At 36.7% G+C, this 23,999-nt stretch overlaps 1 protein-coding gene across 5 annotated transcripts in view; it reads right to left on the bottom strand.

Moving 5' to 3' along the window:
• Nucleotides 1–23,999, bottom strand: part of RGS12 (regulator of G protein signaling 12) — an 86,441-nt gene that overhangs the window by 58,956 nt on the left and 3,486 nt on the right. For all 5 annotated transcript variants that reach the window (XM_063401547.1, XM_063401543.1, XM_063401544.1 and 2 more), the window contains 2 exons: nt 19,650–21,596; nt 6,774–6,893 (listed from right to left, as the gene is read on the bottom strand). In XM_063401547.1, the coding sequence (XP_063257617.1) occupies nt 6,774–6,893; nt 19,650–21,506 (1,977 nt within the window). In that variant the 5' untranslated portion in view covers nt 21,507–21,596. The remainder of the gene's footprint in view (nt 1–6,773; nt 6,894–19,649; nt 21,597–23,999) is intronic.

The following is a 23,999-nucleotide window of genomic DNA, read 5'->3' as shown; positions in this document are numbered from 1 at the left end:
ATCCATAATACAGGATTTTGCTTCATTGCTACAGTACAGAGCTGTTCTTTACATGCAACTCTCCCTTATAACTCAAAGACCTCACTTCTGAGAGGAAACAGGCTGATGAGGAATACATATATCATTTGTTACATGAAGCTAGAGCTATTTTGCCTCATTTGTATTAATTTACATTTATCTGCATATATTTCCATCTGCCATTTTGTTGCCCAGTCATTCAGTCTTATGACAGCAGCCTGGTCTCATCTTCAGCAACTGCTCTTGTCCTTACTACCTGGAGTAAATTCACCTCACTGCTCACCTTCTTGGGAGGAGCCTTAAAAGATGCCCTTGAATCAATAAATGTAATATAAGAAACTGCAGCAAGGATCAGTCTTAAGCAGCAAATAGTTCTGTATTTCAGAATCAGTGCAGTAAACAGCAGCATTATTCTGCCTTCATGTCACACACCTCAGACCCAGAAGAGGGAACAGCTTCAGTTCAAAGAGAGTAAGCCTAATTTTTGAAGAATGCTAGGTTAGGGAGAAAGACCTCTAAGAGCTTGCCAAGCTAACAAGAGCTCCATTGACAGTTTTGTCATTGCTCAAGGAAACCAGAACCAAAGTAACAGAGCCAATGCCAAAGCCAGTATCTTACATTGCCAAACTGAGGAATGAACCCCTCTGCAGCTTCAGGTGGTTACTTGAACTTGCTCACCCTGTCTGATCCTTGTAGTTCCACAAACTGCAGAGGTATTTACAGTCTGTGAATTCACCTGTGACCCTTTAATCACACTTCTTCAGAATGGCAGTACTATAAGAAAATTAATTTATCAGAATAAAAGTTTGTCTCCAGTCCCTGAAAGCACATATTGTGCCTCTGGTTTTGTGGCAGAAATGGGCTTGTGTTGGAGAGCCAGGCCTGGAGACAATAAAGCCTCGGACAGCACTTGAGTGGCAGGGTCAGACCATCTACTGATTGCCTCCCCAAGAAGGAATTTCTCTGTACAGAAATTTCTCTGACTGCCTTTGCACATATGGGCACCTAATTCCCTAAGGAATCCATCCTAGGCAACACTGCTGGTTTCTTCTCAAGCACCACAGCATGGGGTGAGCACTGCCCATATGCACCTCACAAAAAAAGCAGAGATGAGATCCAGCTCTCAGCACATTCTCTGACTACTCTGCTTTTTACATGCAAATTTACATGGCAAATTTCTCCAGAATCTGAAGTTAAGAAAATAACCCAAAAGCAGGAGAAAACACTAAACAGTAACATTATTGAAGGACAGTCATTTTACCAACTGAAGAAAATAAATCCCATTATTCTCAGTGTCTGGAGGAAAAAAGCACAGGTTACCATTCTGGATTGTATGAAGAAATAAGTGTGTGAAATTCACAATAAAGAGGTTGCACACAACTATATTGATCTGTTGACCAACCCACCTTTGTCAGATACGTTACAAAACAGTGTGAGGAGCACAAGAACTTTCCATGAAAAAGTCTATAAACGTAAACTTAAGAGCAGATAGTGAATTTTTTTTAAATTATGGTACAGTATAAAATATCAGCAAAAACCTAACAGTAATGCTAGAGAACAATCTGTGGAGAAAAATAAAATGCATACTACTAGCATGATGTTTCCTTCTTCAAAAAGATATAAATAAACTACCTGGTAAGATCTCACATGCCAAAGCAAAAGAGATTTTTAGCCAGAGATTTACAGCCAGGCATCATGGTTCAGCAGGAGGGTTTGAGCCAGCAGAGGCAGGGAGCCTGAGCTCACTGAGCAAACCTCTCACTGCTCCAGGAGCTGACCCTGCTGCAAACGGAGAAGAGAAACAAGAACTTCATCTGTGGGCACAGAAGCTTCCAACACAGCAGCATCAGGGGCTGCTCAGTGTCAGCACTCAGACTTCAGAATATCCACATATGAAAGGGGATTAAGCCTTTAGGAACTCATTATCATCATGCTAAAAATACAGTACTGCCTCTTACATACAAAAATGGAGATTTTCTCATGTGTGCACTGTTATTTCACAATTGGCCTTTCCTCCCCCTTTCATGAAAGCTGACAGCAAAACTGCCAATTGTTTGGGTGTATCTTACATAAAAATTTGGACAAAATATTGCAAAGATGCAGTTCTTAAAGGGGGTACACAGCAGAACATATTTTTAACTAATTGGTGAAATCAAAGACAAAAGTATACATTCTTTTAAAATTTTGAATTCACTGTTATAAGCTGAGAATGATGAGGCCTCTTGATTTAAATCATGTACTTATACTTGCCATAGTAGTAGCATTGATCACCATCATGGTGATGATCTAAGAATATCAATAAAGCAACCTCTGCAGGGAGAGTTCATACTTTTTATTAGATCATAGGAGAGGGTGGGAAAGTTTAGATCTTCTTGTCTGATTTTCCCAGTATACTAGTTGGTCTAATATAAGCTATTATCTCCCTGTGTAAGCTTTGTCTGATTATTTAAATCATTCAAACAAAAACAGGTACCCACTTAAAAACTCCTTATTAAGTCAAATGAGCATTTGGGGGGGTTTTGCCACCTACAGATGCCAAAGCTAATATCCAGCAGAGACGTGTCATCCATTAGTATAAAAACCTCATACCAAAGAGATGTGCTCTATGCTTTCAAATAGCAGATTAAATGCAAAAAGAAGTTGATTCAGTAGAATTAACAAAACAGAAAAAAATAGCAAGCATTATTATCTATAATAATACCTAATAATACTACATTATTAATGGCTATAATTAAGATGGAACATTCTAACAAAAGTCCTCACACTGATTTTTAAAAAGAATATATGACACATTACAACTCTGAAAACACTACTAAACTCTAGCAATTTGATACAACAAATGTTGTTTATAAGATACATATAGCTTTAAGGTTTCCAAAACAGGATGAGAACAAGAAGAAAAGCTGCCACAGCCATCTTTCTCTATCCTGATATTTAGTTAAAAGAATTAAATCATCTTTAATTTTAATAATATCTCTGCATTAAATGATTATTTAACAATACTTAAAGAATTTGACATTGTTTCCCTAAGAGGTTATGTCTCTCATTATACTACTCTGCCCTATTTTTAACCACAGAGAAGTGCAAAAAGTACAAGTACCAAAATGATTTTCAGGAAAAAACAGCTTTGAATGTTCTTCTTGGTGAGGAGGAACCTACATTTTTTGACTTGAAGAAAATACTTCAAGGTTCCCCCATTTTTATAGACTTCAAGAAAGATAAAAAGATGAGTAGAATGGGATACAGTTGAAAATGCTACCAAAACTGGTGATGAATAGAAGAATTACAGTTACTGTGTTTAAGGTAAATTTTTACGTAGGTAGTGTTCTACTGTCTGCATCTCACAGAGACACCTTTAATGTGTTTATTTATAAAACACATAATGTGTTTATAAACATCTTTTCCAGAACAGAATTGTGCAAGAGGATGAGGGTAGTGGCATTTACCTACAGGGAAGAAAAGTGGGAAGAAAGACAGGATCACACCCTGTCATTAAGCCAAATATTAAATAATCATAAGGTCCTTTTAGCTGAAGTTACACCTTGAAAATATGAACCAGAAAATATGCTAAGAAGTAAAATTGGTGTCAATCACAGAAAGTTAGCATGGTTGTTAATGGACACTATTTCATAACAACAAATTATTCACATAGAAAAATTTACTGCTAGATAAAACATAAATCTGTTCTTAAAAAAAATATTTCTTGTAATTTAATAAAAAAAATTTCTAAGTAAATTTCTTGTGAAAACAACATAACTAGGGCACATACTAGACATCCTCATTTTCTGAATTCAGTTCCAATTTAAAGAATAATTAATCATAATCATTCTGCTGTGAACAAGCACAATTTCCACAGTTCAGAAATAAAATTGTGCATCTTCTGTTTTGAGACATTTTCCCTACCACAATTATAGCACAACTGCACCATTGATTTTGCACTCTCATCCCATTTTGATCCCTGCATTTTTAAAATAGTCTTGTATACAGTTTCTCTTAGTAAAAACAGCATCTAGACATTAAGCCTACAAACTTGTCTGTTTTTTCTATGTATAATAGAGCTTCTGAAGGTAAGAGGAGAATACTTAAGGAGGGGCAACTATACCATTAATTCTAATCTTACAAGTATTCTGTCTGTGCACATATAGCCAGACATAATCTAACAAGTTAAAAGAAAAAGTGACATTTTCTCGTGAAATCATGTTTTCATTTATTAAAATATGTTTGAATATGCTGTATTCTTGGACAGATATTTTTAAAAATAAATAAATAACAAATTTCAAAGAAATCACGCCACCTTATGGCAGCAGTCAGCAACACTGACAGCTGGTGTTTCACACACTGTTCATACTTCAACAAAAAATCCAAATACAGCCTTTTTAGACTGGTAAGCAATGAACAGTGTTCAGCAAATGCCCATAAAAGAAAATCTATGGAAAACTGCTCAATTTAGAAAATTAATTTAGATGCCAGCAGGAATCAAACTCGCAAGCTCAGAGAAGCATATTAACTTCCAAATTTCACATTTGGATTATTACCTTATCCATTCTGCTAAGATAACTGAAAAGAACACAAAAGCAAGCAAGTAGCCTATACAATAGGTTCATGGTCATTATTCCAAAGGTGGAGTCTCTAAGAATTTCCTGCTATTGTTATTTCCTCTTCCACCAACCCTAAATAGACAGCCTGAAATAAACTAAACGTGTTCTAACAACATTGTGTTCTACTACACATAGTGTAAGAGTACTTGGGACAAGTGCTGAAGCAGCAGTGTTGAAGTCTGAACCAAAATTAAAACACCTCAACACTATTTTATTTTGACATACAAAGCTTTTGAAATTCTTCTCTGGATTGCTGTTTCTCCTGGTGGCTGGGATATTACAGGATATCGTTCTCTTACAGCATGCAGAGCGAAAAAAAAAAGATTTCAAAGTGAAAAGAAGTAGTTGGACAGAGAACAGTCTGCAGCCACATCGCTACATGTGATAAGGACATTCATCCTAACACAGATTTGAATACAGACCATTCCTTTTCCTCCAGTTCATATTGTGACTAGAATGAAAGTTTCCCCTTCCAAGGCAACTCAGTAACAATGAGAACACTGGGACACAGATCAACTCTTAATCCCTCCTGTTGGTACTCCTGTTTACATACACCAATACCAACTAGAACACAATGAGGGGAAAAAGGACCTTTTATGCCAGTAACTATCTTATCTTTCTGAAATTAATGGAAAGTCCCAAGTGCCTATTTTAATTGAATGTTTATGCACTATGAAACAGCTCCAACAACAGAAATTAAATCTTATTTTTGATGCTTAAAACACTCAAAACATGAGATGTGCAAAAAAAAGCCTGCATGAAATTTCAGTCTGTAAGATTGTGGAAAGAACCATGTTTTTCCTGTTGAAAAAGGAAATGTTAACTACTAGCACTAGACTCTTTGGTATTCTGAGAGAATTCGCTCTTACTGCAACCAGGAATTCTGTCAAAACTCGATATATATATAACAGCAAACTTTTTCAGTTTAGAAGAATCACCATTTTCTGATTAAGAAAGATGTAGCTAGATGGTTCCCAAATCCCTTTATCCAAAAGTTCTTGCTGTGTTTAAGTTATGCAGTTACTGTATTAAAGTTATGAGTGCAAAGAAATTAAGAATTTTGCATAACTAGAAAAAAGAAGCAAGACACTTAAAAGCTTCAGAGAATATAGAAACAGGCCACTACGGAAAACAGAAAAATAGAAAAACATCTGAAAAATAAGTAATTAGAGATCCTACCTGCATTCCCTAAGCATGCCAGAAGCTCCTCCATATATTCTGCTCCCTAAAAATCCCCTGCACTGAGCTCCCTTCTCCTTTAGTTCAGAGTCAGCGAAATGCTGTTCTTCCTACATTTTCCCACAGCAGCAAACTCCGAGTGTTTCCTTTCCTTCTCCCACCTCAAATGCTTTTTAAACACCTCCTTCCCATGTGGAGGGCTCAGTGTGCCACATTCCCTCCCGAGCTGCAGTGTGTATTCCATGGCTCCCTGGCCAAGAGCTCTGCACGGATTTTTGTTTCTCCCCAGTCACCAGACTTCCTCCAAACACGGTGAAGGGGTAAGGGAAGAATCTCTCCATTCACTTCACATCACTGCAGGCCAGGTTTTCCTGAGGAGGCACACTAGGAGGGAAGATGCAGTGAAGCCATATTCCTACAGCAGAACAGGAGCATGGCTTTTCAATCCTTGTTTTCACCAAAACCAATACGGTTTGCCACTGAGACCCAGACATCAGCTGATGTTACATCAGATGTAAAATAGCATAATATTACACTTGAAAGGACCCAGTATCACCAAGCTGATTAGGAATTCCCTTTTCTCAACTGCTGTCAAAATTCATCAGCTAAGCAAAAACCAGAATATGATGCACATTTGATTTTTTCTATATATCATGATACATTCATTTCTGAGACATTATGAACATTTTGATCAGCAAAGTGTATTGTTTGGATTTACACAGGACCAACTGTGATAGGAAAAATAAAGTCAGAATTCCCCACAGAAACAATTGCTGGCAGCAATGTAACCTATGAAAGATATGTTGAAAAAGACAGGTTAATACCTAAAATCTGTAGATTCCCCTCACAAAAATGTCATATGATAGTTAGTAACTTTATTATACTAATACATTACTAACTTTCTTTCAGCAATTATCAGCATTATCTACTGTAAGTTCTCTAAGACTCACTTCTAAATTTTAAGTGAAAGTTAATTACCTCAAGGTCATCCAGAGAGCGAGTAATACTGAATCGCTTGGATCTTCCAAATGATCTTCGAGCAGAAGAACGTGGGGGAGGAGCCTGCTTTAATCCCATTGAATGTCCAAATTTTGCACTCTAAACAAAACAGAAAATACACATTAATTTACTTCTTAAATTTTAGTACATTGCTGATCATAGTGAGATCTGAATTTTAAGAAAATGTAACAGGACCCCAATTTCAAAACAAGTTGGTCATTTTCCATGCCCCTGTAAAATCACATACTAAAGTTCATTAAAATTGACTTTTCCTGTCTCAAGTCAAATATCTTAAACATTCAGCATTAATTTACTGTATTAACAGGAGTCATCAGGCTGCTAAAATGTACACATGATACATGTCAGTAATAAAAGTAATATATTCCTGTCTTAACTGGAATCCATTTAACTACAAAATATTTGTATTTTCTATAGGAAATTACCATCCTCGAAAACATCTCACCCAGCTTCTCTTGGAAAATTTCTCCACATTTTTAAAAATCTTGCTTTCACTACTCTTTTTTTTTTTAAGCCTTGCTTCTGTGAAGTGCAGCTTTTTAAATCACAAAGTATAAAACTGCAGGAACTTTTTGAGGAAAGCAAGTCCCTCACTTGGATGTTCCATTACTAGAATTGGTGCTGCGGTAATTAAATCTAATGGTTTTCTCTTGTCCCCACAATCATACTCTTTCTCCCTAAAATGTCACCAGATGCTGGTTAACCTACTCAGCGTGTACATATCAAGTTTATTCCAAATGGCAAAGTGTGAGCTTGAACCTAAAATTAGGCACACAGTCGGTGACTGGTGCTAAGCAGATGTACATAAACTCACTACATTACAAAAGCTTGTGATTATGTGCCTGAAATTTTGGATTCCTCTCAATGTAACATTCAATGTGGGCAAAATTCCTCCCCGTCTGCTGATGTCTTTTTGCTTTAGAAAATAAAAGACTTTAAATCAGAGCAAATTCCCCTCTATTTCATGTCAGCATCTTTCTTCATTACAGTAAACTTAAAAATATATTTATTAGTACTTTTATAATTGCTCATTTGGCAGATTTTTAATATTTATTAAATTTTCTATTTGTGTTCATTTCTTCCTTTAGGCAAGTTTCTGTGCTCTGAGTTCTGAAATATTTTGGTCTCCCTTTGATCACTCATTGTAAAGCCTATACACATCCCGTTAATCAAAAGAACAACCCCAAATTTCACATCCTCCCAGTCTCATGCCAACAACTCCTCGTACAAAGCAGAGAAGAGCAGCCAGAGCATTGTACAGCCTCAGAGATGTCTGCCTGTTTGCTAATTCCCATGGAGAGAACACTGTTCTGCAGCAACTGGGCTCTGGCCATCACCAGTGCTCTCAACAGATTCTGTTTACAAGAATTGTAAACAAAGAATTGTCAAGACAAAACAGGAATCTGGATCCAAAGTATGCAGCAGGGTTCATCCCCTCAACAGGCTTGAAAGTTCAACTTCATTCAGTATTAAAAGTGATCCATTTTTCTGTGAAATCGCTTTCCCTTCCAATTTTCAATTTACTAAGGGTTTAGTTTGTTGGGGTTTTTTTTAATTGACTGAGAAGTAAATTGGGAAGGTTCTGCCAAAGCAATCTGGAAATCTAGTAACTGGATATCAGCTTCCAAGGTTTTAAGAGAGCATTTAAAAGTGCAGTATAAACAAGCTAAATGGCTTTTGCTAAGTGATCAAATAAATGTGAGGAGAGGAAAATTGCTCTTTGTAAATGTTGACAAGCAACATCCAGTGGAATGAGGACAGTTCCTGTCTTTGTGAGCATTTTTTGAGCAACGTTTAAAATCATCCAGGCAGGTGGTTCACACCTGCCTCATCCCTTACAGCCACACCAGCCTTTCCTGTCTGAATGCAAAGCTTACACCTAATGCAGTAATCTGTGCCACAGAGTGAACTTCACCTTGACCCCTGACTAAATTCAGCATCAAAACATTAACAGGTTTAACTCCTCCTGTACAAATGTTTCTGTTAGAACAACATGAATATACCTGTACATGTACTCAATTTCACCACTGGTCCAGTACGACCACATTAGTTCTGTGATTTTTTTTTCTCATTTTTAATCCAAGAATTAATGATAAAACTCTCAGACTACCAACAACTCAGCAAATTAATGACATCATTAGTGTGAGTGCAATTGGTACTTTGAAATAATGAAACAGTTACACGGTATGGATGCTTAATGGTCTTTGATGTGCTTCTTAAAAGTAGATGCATGCCTGAGAGAACTTCATCTTTCATTGAAAATTAAAGGGTGAAAGGAAAAAACATGTAAAAAGACTATCAGTAGCAGACATATCTAGTCAGCATAACAAATACATTTTCAGCTTTCATTCTATTTCATCCCCAATAAAGACCATAAATTGTCCAGCACTTATTTAAATAGTAGAGACTGCTGTATATGATTCTGGGAGATTAAGACAAGCACTGAGAGAACATGCACTCAAAAAAATTTTTGAAACAGTAACATTACAAATTGAAGGAAAAGGAACCAACTGCCCAAAGACAATCTAATTAGATTCCACTGAAAAGCAGATTCTAGATAAGATTAATTATCACCAGATGCCCCATTTTGGAAGTCAGTGCTGCTCACCTATTTGTGGTCAGAAGCATAACAAAGAGAAAGAGGGAGAGTGGACAAAAACCACTTGTAAATTGTGTAGTATTTTCTCTTAGAAAGTAAATTAGTATCCAATCAAGGTTTTTATTTATGGTTTTTTACATTGTTATGCAAAACTGACTCCTGAGTTCCTACTGGGTGGAACAGTAGAGGTAAGAACAGGTTAAGAATAAAGAGACCCTGGGAATAAAACAATGCTTAAGCAATGATTACAAAATATAAAAATGCACTGGAGCTAACCATTTCCCCAACCCGTCTGGATAACAATTTCAATTATTGTTAGAAAAAAGAAAATATTTTCAACTTACAAAAATCTCTTCCTTGATCTGAAATATCAAATTAATCATCTAGGAAATTAAGGAGGGCATTGCTAAAAAACCCAAATTCACAAATATTTAATTTCCTGGGAAGTCTCCCTTTTCATCTTTTCTTGACTCTATTCCAGACATTCAGACTATGGAGGCAGACCTCCTTCTCCAGATCAATTAAAAAATGGCTGTGCATACACACATGCCCACAAATAAGGAAAGAATCACGTATCTTAAGCAAACAGCTCCATTTTGGCAAATGTTTTTCATGGGACTCTGCAGAGCTGGAAATAAAAGCGTCCATGACTTGAACAGAAAACAGCCATTGAAACTGGAGTGTACTAATCAGCATGGCTAAAGAAATGCACAGTATTTGAGCACAGAGAGATTGTTAGTGCAGTGAGTGATATTAATGTCATTTGTGCAGTCTGTTAGACATAAAGAAATCATCATACTTCTAAAAATCTTTATTATACTATTGAACAGATATTAAAACTCACTAAATTATACACAAACATTTCAGAACAATACATGTATGACCAAAAAAATGGCCAGGTTGGAGCAACCTGGTCCAGTGTCCCTGTCCATGGCAGAGGCTTGGAACGAGATGATCTTAATGTCCCTTCCAACCCAAACCACTCTATGAAAAATATTCTGTTTCATTCTCTGTTAGCTACCAAGCTAAAACACTGAAATTTGCAGCATGAACATTGGGCTGTAGGGTCGTTTGGGGTTTTTTTAAATACAGATTGCCTATAAGTCCTAGAACTGTTTATTATCTTACCTTAAAGATTCTCTTCCAAAAACAGTGTTGCTAAATCTATGAAACTATAAAAAAACCTAAATAGTCAAGAAAAATCTAAGAAATTCTATCAGAGAACAGAATTAGAAACTAAAGGCCACCTGAGATTTTACTAAGTGCCTGCACCTTAGAAATTTTAGGAATCCAGAAGCCAACAGAAAAGCACAGAAATTTGTGAAAACAAGTTGATCAGTGACAAGCATGTGCTACAGCAATACATCCTCTCCTATTTGCAATGCAGAAACTTGCCACCCTGCTACTACTATCCATCATGGTGAAAGTATAAAAGAACATATCTCTAAAAGCCTTTATCCTGTTATGATTTGGCAGATGGAGAGGAAAAACAACAAAGGATTAAAGGAATTAAAGTACTGATGCTCTAAAAAAATCCATTCCTTTTTCTACTCTTATAAAAAAGTAAAAATTAGAATGGATTGAAATACCAGTAAAATGTGTAATTGTAAGAGAAAAAGGACAGTTATTAGCATCTATAAATTACTAATCTTTTAATAAATTACTAGATGACTCTTTTTTTAGGCAAACAGGAAATGGCAAGTGCAAATGTGACAAGGAGAGCACTGGAAACAGGTCACAGGGGGAGGACTGGTATAGCAGCATTTTGTGATCATGCCCAAGTGAGAATGGTTTCTGTCTGAGAACAAGAATGGTGAACAAGAAAAGTGCACATGAGAAAGTGGGAAATGTTGTACTTCATGTATTAGCAAGGCACAGGGAGTGAAGAAGGGTGTGACTCATGTTAGACTGCAGACAGACAGAAAGAACAAAAAGGTTCCAATATAAGATGATGTGCACAACTCTAATTATTTAAAGACAGAATAAAAAAGGATGAGCTCTTAAAAGTATTTTTAACTGATAAACAAGTTAGGCAGCAGTTCCATGTAAGATTTTTGGCAGCTGTGGCAGCTTAAGGGTTTTGCAGGTACCTCTGACCTGCAAGCTGACAAATTGCAGCAGGCTGTGCCCCCATCTCCACTAAACTAGAGTTTATAAAATGAAACAATCCTGTTTCTAAGGCAGATCCAGACAGTCATGCCAGCACAACTCATGATTTTCACTGCCAACTCCAGCCTGAGCACGACAGGAACTCTTTTAAGCTGGAACTACCAAAGAGGCAACGTGAAACTGTGACAGCCAAGATGTGCCTGTGACCTGGAGCCTGAGTGCACAGAAGAAAGTCAATGAAACCTGCTCAATTATTCAGAACACAAGGAAACCAAACACCTTCAGAAAACATCTTCAATTAGCTTAAAGGAACTCCCAGCTATAGCACGAGCTGTACCATGCACTTATCACTATAGCTTTGTAACAAATTATCATACGCCACAACCTGAAATTTCCATTCTGTATAAATAGTCTTTCTGCCTCTCTACAGTTATTGTCTGGATATTACTAATAAATTTCCTCTTCTCTGGTACCAGTTTAAGAGCTGAAGGTGCAGGAAGGGGTTAGCAAGGAAGGAGATAGGCAGCTATTGGAGTACAAGAGACTAAGGCAGGGGGAAATTTTTGTTAGGAGTTCAGGCATCCCTGACAACAAAAAAAATGCAGTGAGCTGGCAGCAGGAATCCAGAAAGGGGAGAAAAGGAGAAAGAAAAACTGTGAGGCTTTAGGCCAGCTTCCAGCAAATGTACAACTTTTCATGGAAAACACATTACAGCTTGTGGTCTTGAGAGGAAACTAAAGGGACTAAACCTGATGGGACAGAGATTTTGTGGAAGAGCAGCAAGAAGGAAAGGTAAAATACAAGAAGGGAAGCTAATCATAAATATTTAAAAAGCACTGACAAACCTGATTATCTACAGTTATAGAACTGTGCTTTCAAAACTGTTTCTCAACAAAAATTAATCAAACAAGATTTGAAGGAAATAGTTTTAGAAGTTGAAAATGTTTGCTTAAAATAACATAAGAAAGTAATTAAATGTGATGAACAAAGTTCTAGGTGTTGTAAGACAAAAATATCATTACCAGCACGCACTAATTTTCACAGAAAATGTTTTTCCTCCTGTTCAGGTGAACAAGTACACTACCCTACATCCTGGCCATTTAAGAGAATACAAAAGGACCATGCACATGCTAGAATGGTCACACAGAACTGCTAGCCTCAATTTAAGGAGCTCAACTAATTAAGGAGCTCAGCAGAATTTGGTACATCCTATGTGTCACAGAACTTAACTATACTAACTATAAAATCATCAAATTTTAATTTGTCCTATTTCCAGCTATTGAAACTTTTTAAAAACTCCCACTGTTTTTAGGTCTGATCCTGTGACTTTGTATGGTGAAGTGATAACAATTTGGAACTCAGGTACATTGACCATATCAACAGATTTGATGACTTTTAAGAATATTCCTTTACTGATCAGATGATTATGACACCTTTCACTCCCTTCTAACCATTACAATGGCATTTTAAATGCCAGTTTGACCCATGATACAATGAAGAATGTTGCAAAATATCATATAAGATTTATTTGGACTCTGGGAAGTCACAGAAAAGAGACTGTCCTGACATGAATATCCAAGTAAATGAAATTTAATGCTTCTCTCCTCTGCTAAGGATATTCTGTATAAAGCACTGACCCATCTACTTCAGTACTATCTTAATCCCTTGTCAAGCCAAAAAAACCAAAACAAAACAAAACCCACAAATGTTGATGTTGTTTACGCATATGAAAAATATCATTTTCTCAGTACAACTTAATAAAAGTATCTTCTGTAAGTTGGAAGCCTGGTAGTTGGAAATTTCAGAGGAACAGAAAGACCTTACTACACCAGGGGAAAATGTGAAGAAAAATACAAAAAAGGACATAACAACTAGTTTCAAATCATCTTGAACATTAGGTAGGCATTAGCTGGGAACATTAATTCAGTATAGCCAAATAATCAGTAACAATCAAAACTCTGACCAGGAATCATCATTAAAAAAAAAACAAAAAAGAAAAAAAAAAGAAATAAGCCTTATGAACACATTGTCTGTCCACACATTTTTAAAACTGCATATAACTCTGGTAACCATCTTAAAAATAATATTACAGCAACCAATTATATTTTAGTTATGAAAAACTTTTGGACAGGGTTAAAATAAGCCGACTTCTGACTGGAAAGTAAATGATTGGTGATTGAGGTTTAAAACAAAAATAATCTCTCTAAGAGAAGGTAGAGAGAAACATTGTTAGTATTTCTCAGGACAAATACTAGCAGGTGTGAAATGAAACTATACAGAAAGCACAATTATGTGGGGTTTTCTTTCCACACTATTAAACTGCAGAATATATAAGTCAAGTGATATCAGGAATGCAAAAAGTACAAGTTCACGTAAGTTTTATTTTTGTTAATTAAAGATCTTTATACCATATGGCCCTATTTCTTGCCCAGTGAAAAATTGGTATTTTACAACTTCTTTTCTCCTCTAAATCTTCTCAACTGCAAGGAATTCAGATCTTTCTTAGTACAGACAATAACTTTATAATCTCCTATCTCAAAGCTTTTGTTAAAAACATAAATATTAAGCCACTTTTCATTATTTCAATTCCTTCTGTGCTAATTAGTTTTTCCATGCCATTTTCCTTCTAGTACACAAATTTGAAATGAGGACATTTCACAAAGTCAGCATCGTTCTACAGACATTTACTGTCCATATTTTATCTAATTTCTTTTTCAAAGAAACACAGCCAGCATTATTTGGGCTTTTTATACACTTTGAAGATCCTAGAATAATTTTTTAAATTATTTTAAAAGATAAAAATCCATGCGAAAAGGCTGCATGGAATTACTAAATATTTAATTGCTTTTCATTTTCTCCAAGCAAATATCAGAGGACCTATTTCCTATAAATGCCTCTTTGCAGATTAATTCACATCAACACATTCTCAGATCTAGCTTGGTATTTGGGATTTTTCTTGAGTTCACTTTAAGGTAGATAGGTAGATCTCAAATCAGATCAAAACCTTTAAATCCAAAGTTAACACTAAATCGTACTGCATAAAAATAGCAATCCAGCTGCCATTAATTCTACTTTAAAAACAGCTGTGATGGAACAATTTAAGCTAGTGAGCAAAGAGAATTCTAAAGGAAAAGAAAAAAAACATGTAATTATACAACAAAAAACAAATATAGGAACCACAAAGCTTTGCCAACATTGTCTCTGTATTTACAATATCTGCTCTGCAGTTAGTTCACCATCCAGCAAAAAACTGCAATTCTTGGATCTGAAACAAATTACAGATTTTCACCACAAAAAAAAATCATTTTTTACTCCGACAGCATATCTTTTTCAGTAACACTTGCTTTGGAAACAAAGACAACTCTGAATTAGTTACAGTTAAACTTCTGATCAAAACAGAGGAACAATAATTGTTGCCTGTGAACTAGATTAGCAAGGATAGATGCCTTAGTGAACCCCACAGTTCTTACCTATCTTCTCTCTTCTATTTTCTACTATATTTTCAGGAGCTTAAATTATGAAGGAAGTAGTTGATATCTTTTATTGTTAAAAAAAATACACATTTGCAATAAAATTTCCCAGTGAGTCTCCTAAAGTAAGATTTTCTATTTTGTCTTCCTCTAAGATCTACAAATAGGATCCAACTACAAATCCAAACCTTTCATCAGCACAAACAATAATGTGATCAGGACAGAAGTATAACAAGTGTGAAACAGTAAAGGATTTCTAAAATCCAATACCCAAAATTTTAAAAAGCTTTTTAATTACCTTTCAATAGATTTGTCATATTCACTTGGAATAAACCTAGGAGCCCAGTGCCAGTTATCAGGCTCTGGCTGTAAACCTCTTTTGATCTTCAATGTTATACTCACTGCCACACTATTAAAACAGACCTTCTTTTTCTAAAAAGAGAATAGTGAGAGGTCAATGCCTAAGATTCTGTCCTTATGGAGAGGGAACCCAAAAACTAAACTGACTGTTATGAAGCTTTCCAGTGGAAAAAGGAGTATTTTCCCAGTAAAACTTAATTTAAAACAGTAATGGGTAGACATATTTTTGGCCAGGCACTGGCCTGAAAACAGAGTGAGGGTTGAACAAAATCAAACGTATTTATATTAATTCAGTCTAGAGGGAAAGGAATGCTTCCCTGTTCAGCAATTTCTTGAGTCCCTTGCCAATTCTAACATCCCCTGATGTTTTCATATTGCTTATGGTGCTTTTGATTTGTGTCACCCAAAAATCACACACAAGAGAGAGTAGGTGACTGGAACTTAGTGGGATGCTAAAGAAGGTGGAAAGAGCAATGCAACAGCAAAGGCAGGACAGTGCTACTGGAATTACAAACACAAAAGCAGAAATTATTCCATTCCCACTGAAACCATAACCAAGCTCCTCATGCTGTTCTCACAGAGCTCACAAGAGCTCACACCCCTACCCAGCACCAATCTTGGAGCAATTTAGAAGTTTCTGGGCACCAGAAATCTTCCTTGTTGTTCTCAGATTGGAAGGCACCTTGCCTTCCACAATTTGCCTTTTCAGTAAATTTTGGCAACATCATCAAGCCTCTCCCTGCTTGTTTTCATCTGAGACCTATAGAAGACATGGATACCACCAAAAAATTCTGATTATTAGGTGCTTCAACAGAAATCTGTTCAACAAAAATCTGAGACCTATAGAAGATATGGATACCACCAAAATATTCTCACTAGGTGTTTCAATAGAAATCTGGTGTTCACTTAAGAAACACCAGAAATGTGAAGCTCAGTACAGGGAATAATGTGAGAGGTGCACAAGGCCAGAGATATCTTCTGGTAAGCCTCAGTCAAAAGAGGTGGACTAGAAGCAAAATCTCCCTGATTTAGTTCTCCTCTTGCCATGCACAGAAACCTTTTTAAAAGGTTTTAGAAAAAAATATGATATCCAGCAATCGTGAAAGTATGTGTTCAGTAATTTGGGGATAATTCATAATTACAGCATTTTAAAGAAAACAAGAAACCTCATGCTATCCAATAACAAGAAAGTTAGGCATTTTTAACTGTTTTCTGCTATTCACACATATTGAATTTTTAAATGCCTTACAGCAGCATAAAGAAAATTATTATTTTAAAAGTGTGTTTGCCAATTATCATAAAATTAATCATAATTCTAGTCTGTGAGCTGAAAATATTTATCACTAAAGAGAAAACAAAGTTCAAAAATGCTTTATTTTAATTTACTTGCTTGTAACCTGAGGTCTGAAATGCCATACCTATTCCTCATCACATGAAGCACTTCCCAGGCTCAGTTCTGAAAGTGCAATTTTAAACAGATATGTTCACTAACCCTTTCTCACATCTGCTCTTGCGTGTTGTACAATTCACAAATGTTTTGTAAGTGCAGCTATAAAATCTGGAAATAGTTTATGCCCATCTCACCCCCCACTGGCACTGTACAGCACAGCACATTTTTCAGAATTACATGCTGTGATCATCACTGTTTATCTGCACAGCAGCTCTGCTAGAGCAGAATTGCATCCAGGAACTCATGTGTAATGAAAATTCCAAGGAAGACAGTGTTTAATATGGAAGTACAGAGTCCACCACAAGAACCTCTAGCTGTGGTAACCTTTTCTCCCTCTAGTGGCTCCTACATTCCCACTCATAGGATGTTTTACCTTCAGTATTGATGTAGAAGGCAATTAAATGCAATTTAAGTACTTCTCTGCCAAACTAAGACTTAGACTCCTCCACCAGGTTGTAAAAATATGAATGTAATCCTGTGTGGCCACTTTATACACTTTATTCCGTGACTAGAATGAGTCTGAGCAAGCTGTGTAAAATAAGTCCTTACCACTTTAAAAGGTCACAGGAAGCTGAGAATATGTAATTTTCTACAACACAGGAGCTAACCCACCTGAATAATGGTTTGGAATGGGCAATTTTACCTCGCCCCTTCACACAAAGTAATAAGAAAGTCTAAATTTCTCTCTTATGAAAATGAACTAGGGCTCTAAAACGCAAATACAGATTTTCCCTATTTCTGCAGAACCTGAAGTACAGAGGTATGATCACCAGTAATGACATCCTCTGATTATTTTCCTGAAAGATTTAAGATGACAACATTGTACAACTTCATCTCTGTGAATTACTCTAAATAATCTTTATGAGCTTTTCTCATCAGTTTCAACAGCCTTCAATAATGCTGAAAAATAAAATTAAAATGCAAAAGAGGGTCTGTAGCCTTAATGAAGAGATTAAATGCTAAAGACATGTAGGAACATTTTAAATGGGTCTTGCAAACAAATTTATTTATCAAAGAACAGAATGCCTATTTTATTATTAGATAGACTTAAAACAGAAGATTGAGGTACTTAGTGCTGGTTTATGCTGATCTGAGTAGGTGAAATATTATTACTCTTTAGCCACATATAGAGTATCTTTCATCTTAAAGTGTAAAATTTTCTATGAGATTTTAATTAGTATAATCTTGACTTCCATGAAATAAGTGTTTCTGAAAAATATCTAATCTGTATTACTATCATGGACAACACTGCAGACACAAACTTATTACAGAGACCCCGAGCAAAGAGATCATGAAGCACACAGACTCCAGGGCAGCAGACAGAATGAGTCTTCAGTGGTTTGGTGGGCAGTGTTTACACATGTAAACACTAAAAGCCATTTTCTGTTTGGCTTTTGAAAGTGTGAATCACCTTGTATTTAAAAACACTTGAAATTTCATTTTATTGTGGGTCTGGAAAACATTGCTGCCTGTAGCAGTGTTCACTTAACAATACACTAGTGTAGAGCTATTATACATACTGGTTTATTTCTTTTTATTTTCAGCACAAAAAGCAATACAGAATGATACAGAATTATAAAGAATTATTTCTCTTTCCATACTAAATCCAAAATATTCTGAAGTTCTGCAAGCTAATCCCCAAAAAGGTTTTGTTTCTAACAGCATGAAACAACTAATGAACCTCTACTGTCATCCACTTGATCAGCAGTTGTATATTTTTTGTTAGGTGAGAAAATACACATTTTTTCAAAACAGATTTGGATAGCATGATGGACATCTGAAACAAGCATATAAGCAATACACCAAACTTTCACATACAGTGTTTTGTGTGCTTTTTGTGCTGAAAATAATAAAAACAAACTACTCTATGTAATAGTTATACACTGGTGTATTGTTAAAGTGAACACTAATATAAGCATGGAATGACAAAGCTTCCTGAAGCCTAATTTGCAGTATAAGATTCTATCTTTCCCCGGAGTCAGCAAACATTTCAGATACAAAACTGCCACTGATCCTTTCAGTATCAGAACAATGGCCTCCACTTTCTAGAATTCCAGTTATCAACAATAGACTCCCCTGAGATTAGTTCCCTCCACAGCAAAGTGTCACAAAGGGTATGTAATCATGCTGAATACTCTTCCCACATCATTTTTTGTTTTTTAAGTCTCCTCGTTTTGTCTAATAGTAGACAAAACAAGTAATTTGGAAAAAAAAATGAATTACAGGCTTGCTGGCAGAATGTTTTATTTGTGACCTACCAGTACAGGTTTTTATGTCACTTTTTAACACAACTTATATTGAGAGGTTTGCTGAAGTGAAGTTTTGTAATAGAACAGTCTTATTCAGTTAAATGCATGTAATCCAGGTTTTTGACTAATGATTAGACTATGTCTCTCTAAAAACAGTTGCCACTAAAATAACATTTGCAAGCCAGCCTGCTACAAAAAAGGAACCAGACTAAAGATGCAGGCTGTTTCCATTCTTTGCAGCTGAAGGTCAGAAGAAACTGAAGTTGCTAAAATGTCCTGCCTCCTTTTCATTTTAGTGCCACTGAAACATTTGGAAACAATGAAGAGACAAGAAGAAAAGTGAGAAAGCCCTAACAAGACAATACTTCCAGCAGAACTACAATTCCAGAGCCGCACTCAGTTGAAGAGGAATATGCAACGCCTCTGCAGACAAGAGAGAAACGTATTATTTTCTTCTTCTGAAATTTTGTGAATTATATAATACACCTTTAAATTTTAATATGCAAATATTACTGTGCAAAAGTACTGTAGGCAGATGGGTTTGGGTGTGGAGTTTTTCAACACTGTTAAGAACTGTTAAGAACCAACACACATTCTTACCTTTTTCTCTTCTTTAGATTTCCTGATGCTGTGCGGAGGGCCAAACTTGTTCTGAATGCAGAACACCTTCTTGGACCATTCGCTTTTGTGCGACTTTAGCTGTGGCTGACCAAAGCTGCCATCCACTCTGTACCTGTCAGCTGGAATCTTGCTCATGGGTGGAGGAAGGGTGCCACAGTTGACGCTGGACCAGCCGTCCGTGGAGTCCGTGTAGGACTCCTGGTCGCTGGCGTTCCCGTGCTGCCACTCCTGCAGGACGTGCACGGGCAGCCACCTCTGACTGCCCGTGCCTGCAGCGCTTTTCTTGGATGGGGGAACTGAATTTCGGGAGGAAACCAGGGGAACTTCAATGCGAGCAGAAGGGCTCAAGTGTTTGCTCACATTTTGGGACTTATCATTCTGCATTACTTCTAAAGGGATGTTTCCCTCTTGCTCGTGACAGAAGCCATTCCAATGGGAAGCAGGCTGATTTTGTCCTCTTCCTACTGGATTTTCCCATATGCTGCTAGGAATGTGTTTACTTGGATTGGTCCCTAAATCAACCACCAGAACCCTATTACTCTTTTCTTCTTGGTTGAAATTTCCAATTCCACTGTCACTGTTACTGCTCGTGCTATTATTCTGATGAGCATCTGCATCACCATCAAGGAAGGCCCTCGCACGCATTCCCTCGATCAATTCCCCCATATCCCTATACAGGACAGAAATAAACTGCAGGACAGGTAGAGATGATGTTGGAAACTCCAGACAGCCATTTGTGTCTGGATCTGCTGTACATTCCAGTCCAAAACGTCTTGCTATACCCTGGTGAATTTTATGATGAAATAATTCAGGATCCACCATAAAAACATGGCAAGACGTCCTCAGGACCCCTTCATCTTCCTGAGCCAAGCTTGCATCATCATTTGTCTGCATCGTAACCAGCCCAAAGAATCTTCTATCATCCGGGCAAACAGCGCTGAATGCCAGTTTCTCTGCAGGATATTCTGCCACAACACCTGATTTGTCACTGCAGAGCTGAATGCAGTCGTGCATGATCTTCATCATCACCAGGGAATGGATTTTCTGCTCTGCCCGCAGGCGCCTCATGCACCCACGAATGGCCTGCAAACTCTCGGTTTCCAAATTCGCCGTTGTCGAAGGAAGTTCGATGGAGCCCAAGTAACCTACAATCATGGCAACATTCAAAATGCTGGCATCTAATCCAAAGTCCTCTGCACTCTCCAGTCCAATCCTAAAAACAGAATCATCATTCAGAACTTTGGCTATTTCTTCCTTTGACAGTAGGTTTGGATTGCTTACACTTTCATTGCCAGTTTCAAATTTCATAGCAGCAGAAACTGAAAATGATCTTTGTTTTGGTGCAGAATTATCTGAGTTACCAGCACAAAGAGCAGGGTTCTCAAAGATCATGTTGAAAATGCCACCAGACTGCATTTCTTCAACAACTTTCTCTGCTCTGTTTATACCCAGAGCTTTAGAGTCAGGTTTGGGTTTCAGCCACCCCTTCCCATCATAAAAACCAACTTCTTCATCACTCGAACATGAATCCATATGACTAATCCCTTCAGCAATGACCATGTGCAGGACTCCAGAACATTTCCCTATAAGTTTCACTACATCTTCATGAGAGGCTTTCTTCACATTGATTTCATTAACTGCAAATATCTGATCTCCTGCTTTAAGCCCAACATAATCTGCAGGGCTTCCTTTCATCACACAACTAAGAACACAAGGAGCTTGTCCAGAAAGGGTAAACCCATAACCTGCTCTTCCTCGAGCAACTTCCACACTTCTTATCCGTGGAGGAGCATGCACGTTGAGTCGACGTTTGACCGTTTCTCCTGGTCTGTACATTTTGGATTTTTTTTTTCCTAAAATAGGAAAACTTTTATTTAGTCCAGTTTTTTGTCATGTTTCAAGAGTATCACTCCATCTGATGAAGATCTGAAAGAAGAAAGAAAGAGAGGACATTTTATTTCTCATCGTATTTCAGGGGTTTTAGCACCCAGTATTCCCTTTGTTGAGAAAAAAATTGCTAGTGAACTCTACCAAAAACTGCTGCCAGAGAATGAACAAAACACTCAAAACAGTTTGAAAAGAATAAGTACCACAGTGTTCATTTCAGTGATGAGAAAAGAGTTGCAAATGCAAATAAAGTGGCTGTCCAAAATGACAACATGACAGAATGGCAAGGAACAGGACCCAAGTCTTTTGATGTACAGTCAGTGTTTTTTATACTAAGCGTGTTATGTCTTCCCCAGCTCCCCCACACTGCCTACTATTCAGTGACCTTCTGGCTTACTGCACCATTGTACTACCACTGCATTTTACAGCAGAGAGAAAATCTTTATTTAAGCTCATCCATCCTTTCCCAGCAAAATAAAAATGAGAGCTCAGGCTCATCTACTCAGCTATACCTCACCCCCTTTACACTAAGTGTACAGAAACAGATAACACATGTATCATGTAAAAGAGATTAATTACTCCTAGAGTTGCCTCTATCTCTCCAGTGACTGTAAAGGCAGCTTAAAATAAGTATCTCAGACTTCAACTTCCTTACATACATTTCACTTACATACGCAATGACAAGTGGGCATTCAGTCATGTATCAGACCAAAGGGATCCAAGATCAGATTTACTGTTACACCCATCAATTATCTACTCAAAACAATTTTTCAGATAGCAAACACTGTAAAAATGTATTTCAGACCATCATTCCAACATCCATGTGTTTTAGTTTAGCTTAAATATTCAAAAAAAGAAAAAAAAGAGGAGTGAAAAAGACACTTGCTGCCAGTATTCATCTAGTCATGACTTTACAATTAACATGTAACAGCTCTGTATGAACAGCAAGAAGTAGAATTTCACTACACTTTGGTGTCAGCACTGAAGTCTGGATGTCTCTTGTTCTAAATATATTTGAGCAAGTTCCATTGCTTTACAGAGGTTTCTCCCACTAAGCAAGTTAAAATGCATGAAAATTACTAACACAAATGAAAGAAATGACAACTTGTTCAACTTTTGAAACTACCCCTTGTTGCGCGATAGGAACCCTCACTTCCATAGGTCTGGAGGATGACTGACAGAAATAACCATGGGACTACAGCCACATAAAATTGCAACAAACTCCATCTGAGCAAGTGAGAACTAATCTGACAATAATTACTCTGAGCTGGTCTACTTAAGGCTTATTCTTAACTCAGTCACACTGTAACATACTTACAGCATATAAGGGACTTGAAAGCAAGTATCTTGCATATGTGGACAACATGCAGACAACATTTCAGATAAGTCCATTCACATAAAAGAAATAAATATATATACACACAGAAACAACCCATTTCTTTATCATATCATATCTTTATCATATGAAGTGCTTAATTAGTGGTGTCCCACCCACTACTTGCATGGATAAAAAATGACCAAGAAATCCTACTGACATTGCTGTCAGCTACAGGAATAACAAAAAAACCCACATTCAGAATGTGACTAAATCCACAGCACTACTTTCACCATTTCTGCCTGGGTTAGAACAAACACAGCAATTACTTCAAAATTTTTACCAATTAAAAACCAAACCAAAACTAAAATACGATTTAGGATGATAGTCTTAACTACTCATCTACCTACAAGTTCCTTGATTACCAAATTTAAGAAACCACTGCTGTTTCTTGAGTATTCTGCTAAATACTCAACTGAAGGATGTAATTCCCACAGGACCCTTCCAAACCCAAAATAGGACAGATTTCAAGATACCAGAATACATCCAGTTGGCTTTACTTTCTGGAGTTTAGTTTTTATTTTTTGAACAAAGAGACACCAGGTTTTTATGTCTCCATGGTGCAGCTGTGACTGTTCAGTGTAGTATGGTTTTTGCAAATTGTTTTAATATAGCAATTATCCATCTTCATTAATGATACTTTTCCTATAATTTGAGACAAAAAAAACCAACTTGGATTTAAGAAGTAATAAAACTTCACACTAAACCTTTAAATGGAAATCATAACATAGGAAGTGCTTTGCAAACATTTAACCAAACTTAACTCTTACACTGCTATAAGAAATCCCCATCAATTTGCATCCAGTTTCATATCTTCAGTGTAGTTTGACCCTTTCCTGATGGGGCTAAATTTGGGAACCAAGAGGTCCCTGTGCATTCAGTTATCTCTAATTAGGTCTAGTAGTTTCTGAGAATAATCATTAAATATTTCAAGATATAGTTCTCCCAAAAAAAATAGAACTAACAAATGCCCAACAGTAAATAAAAACCTATCTCAGAGCATGAATATATATATGTACAACATATTCTAATACATAACATGTTCTAATTTGCCTTATAGTGAATAT

Source organism: Prinia subflava, chromosome 7 (assembly GCF_021018805.1).
Source record: "Prinia subflava isolate CZ2003 ecotype Zambia chromosome 7, Cam_Psub_1.2, whole genome shotgun sequence".
Taxonomy (NCBI): domain Eukaryota; kingdom Metazoa; phylum Chordata; class Aves; order Passeriformes; family Cisticolidae; genus Prinia; species Prinia subflava.
The sequence above is the reverse complement of the archived record's forward strand: the minus strand, read 5'-3'. Positions and strand labels throughout refer to the sequence as shown.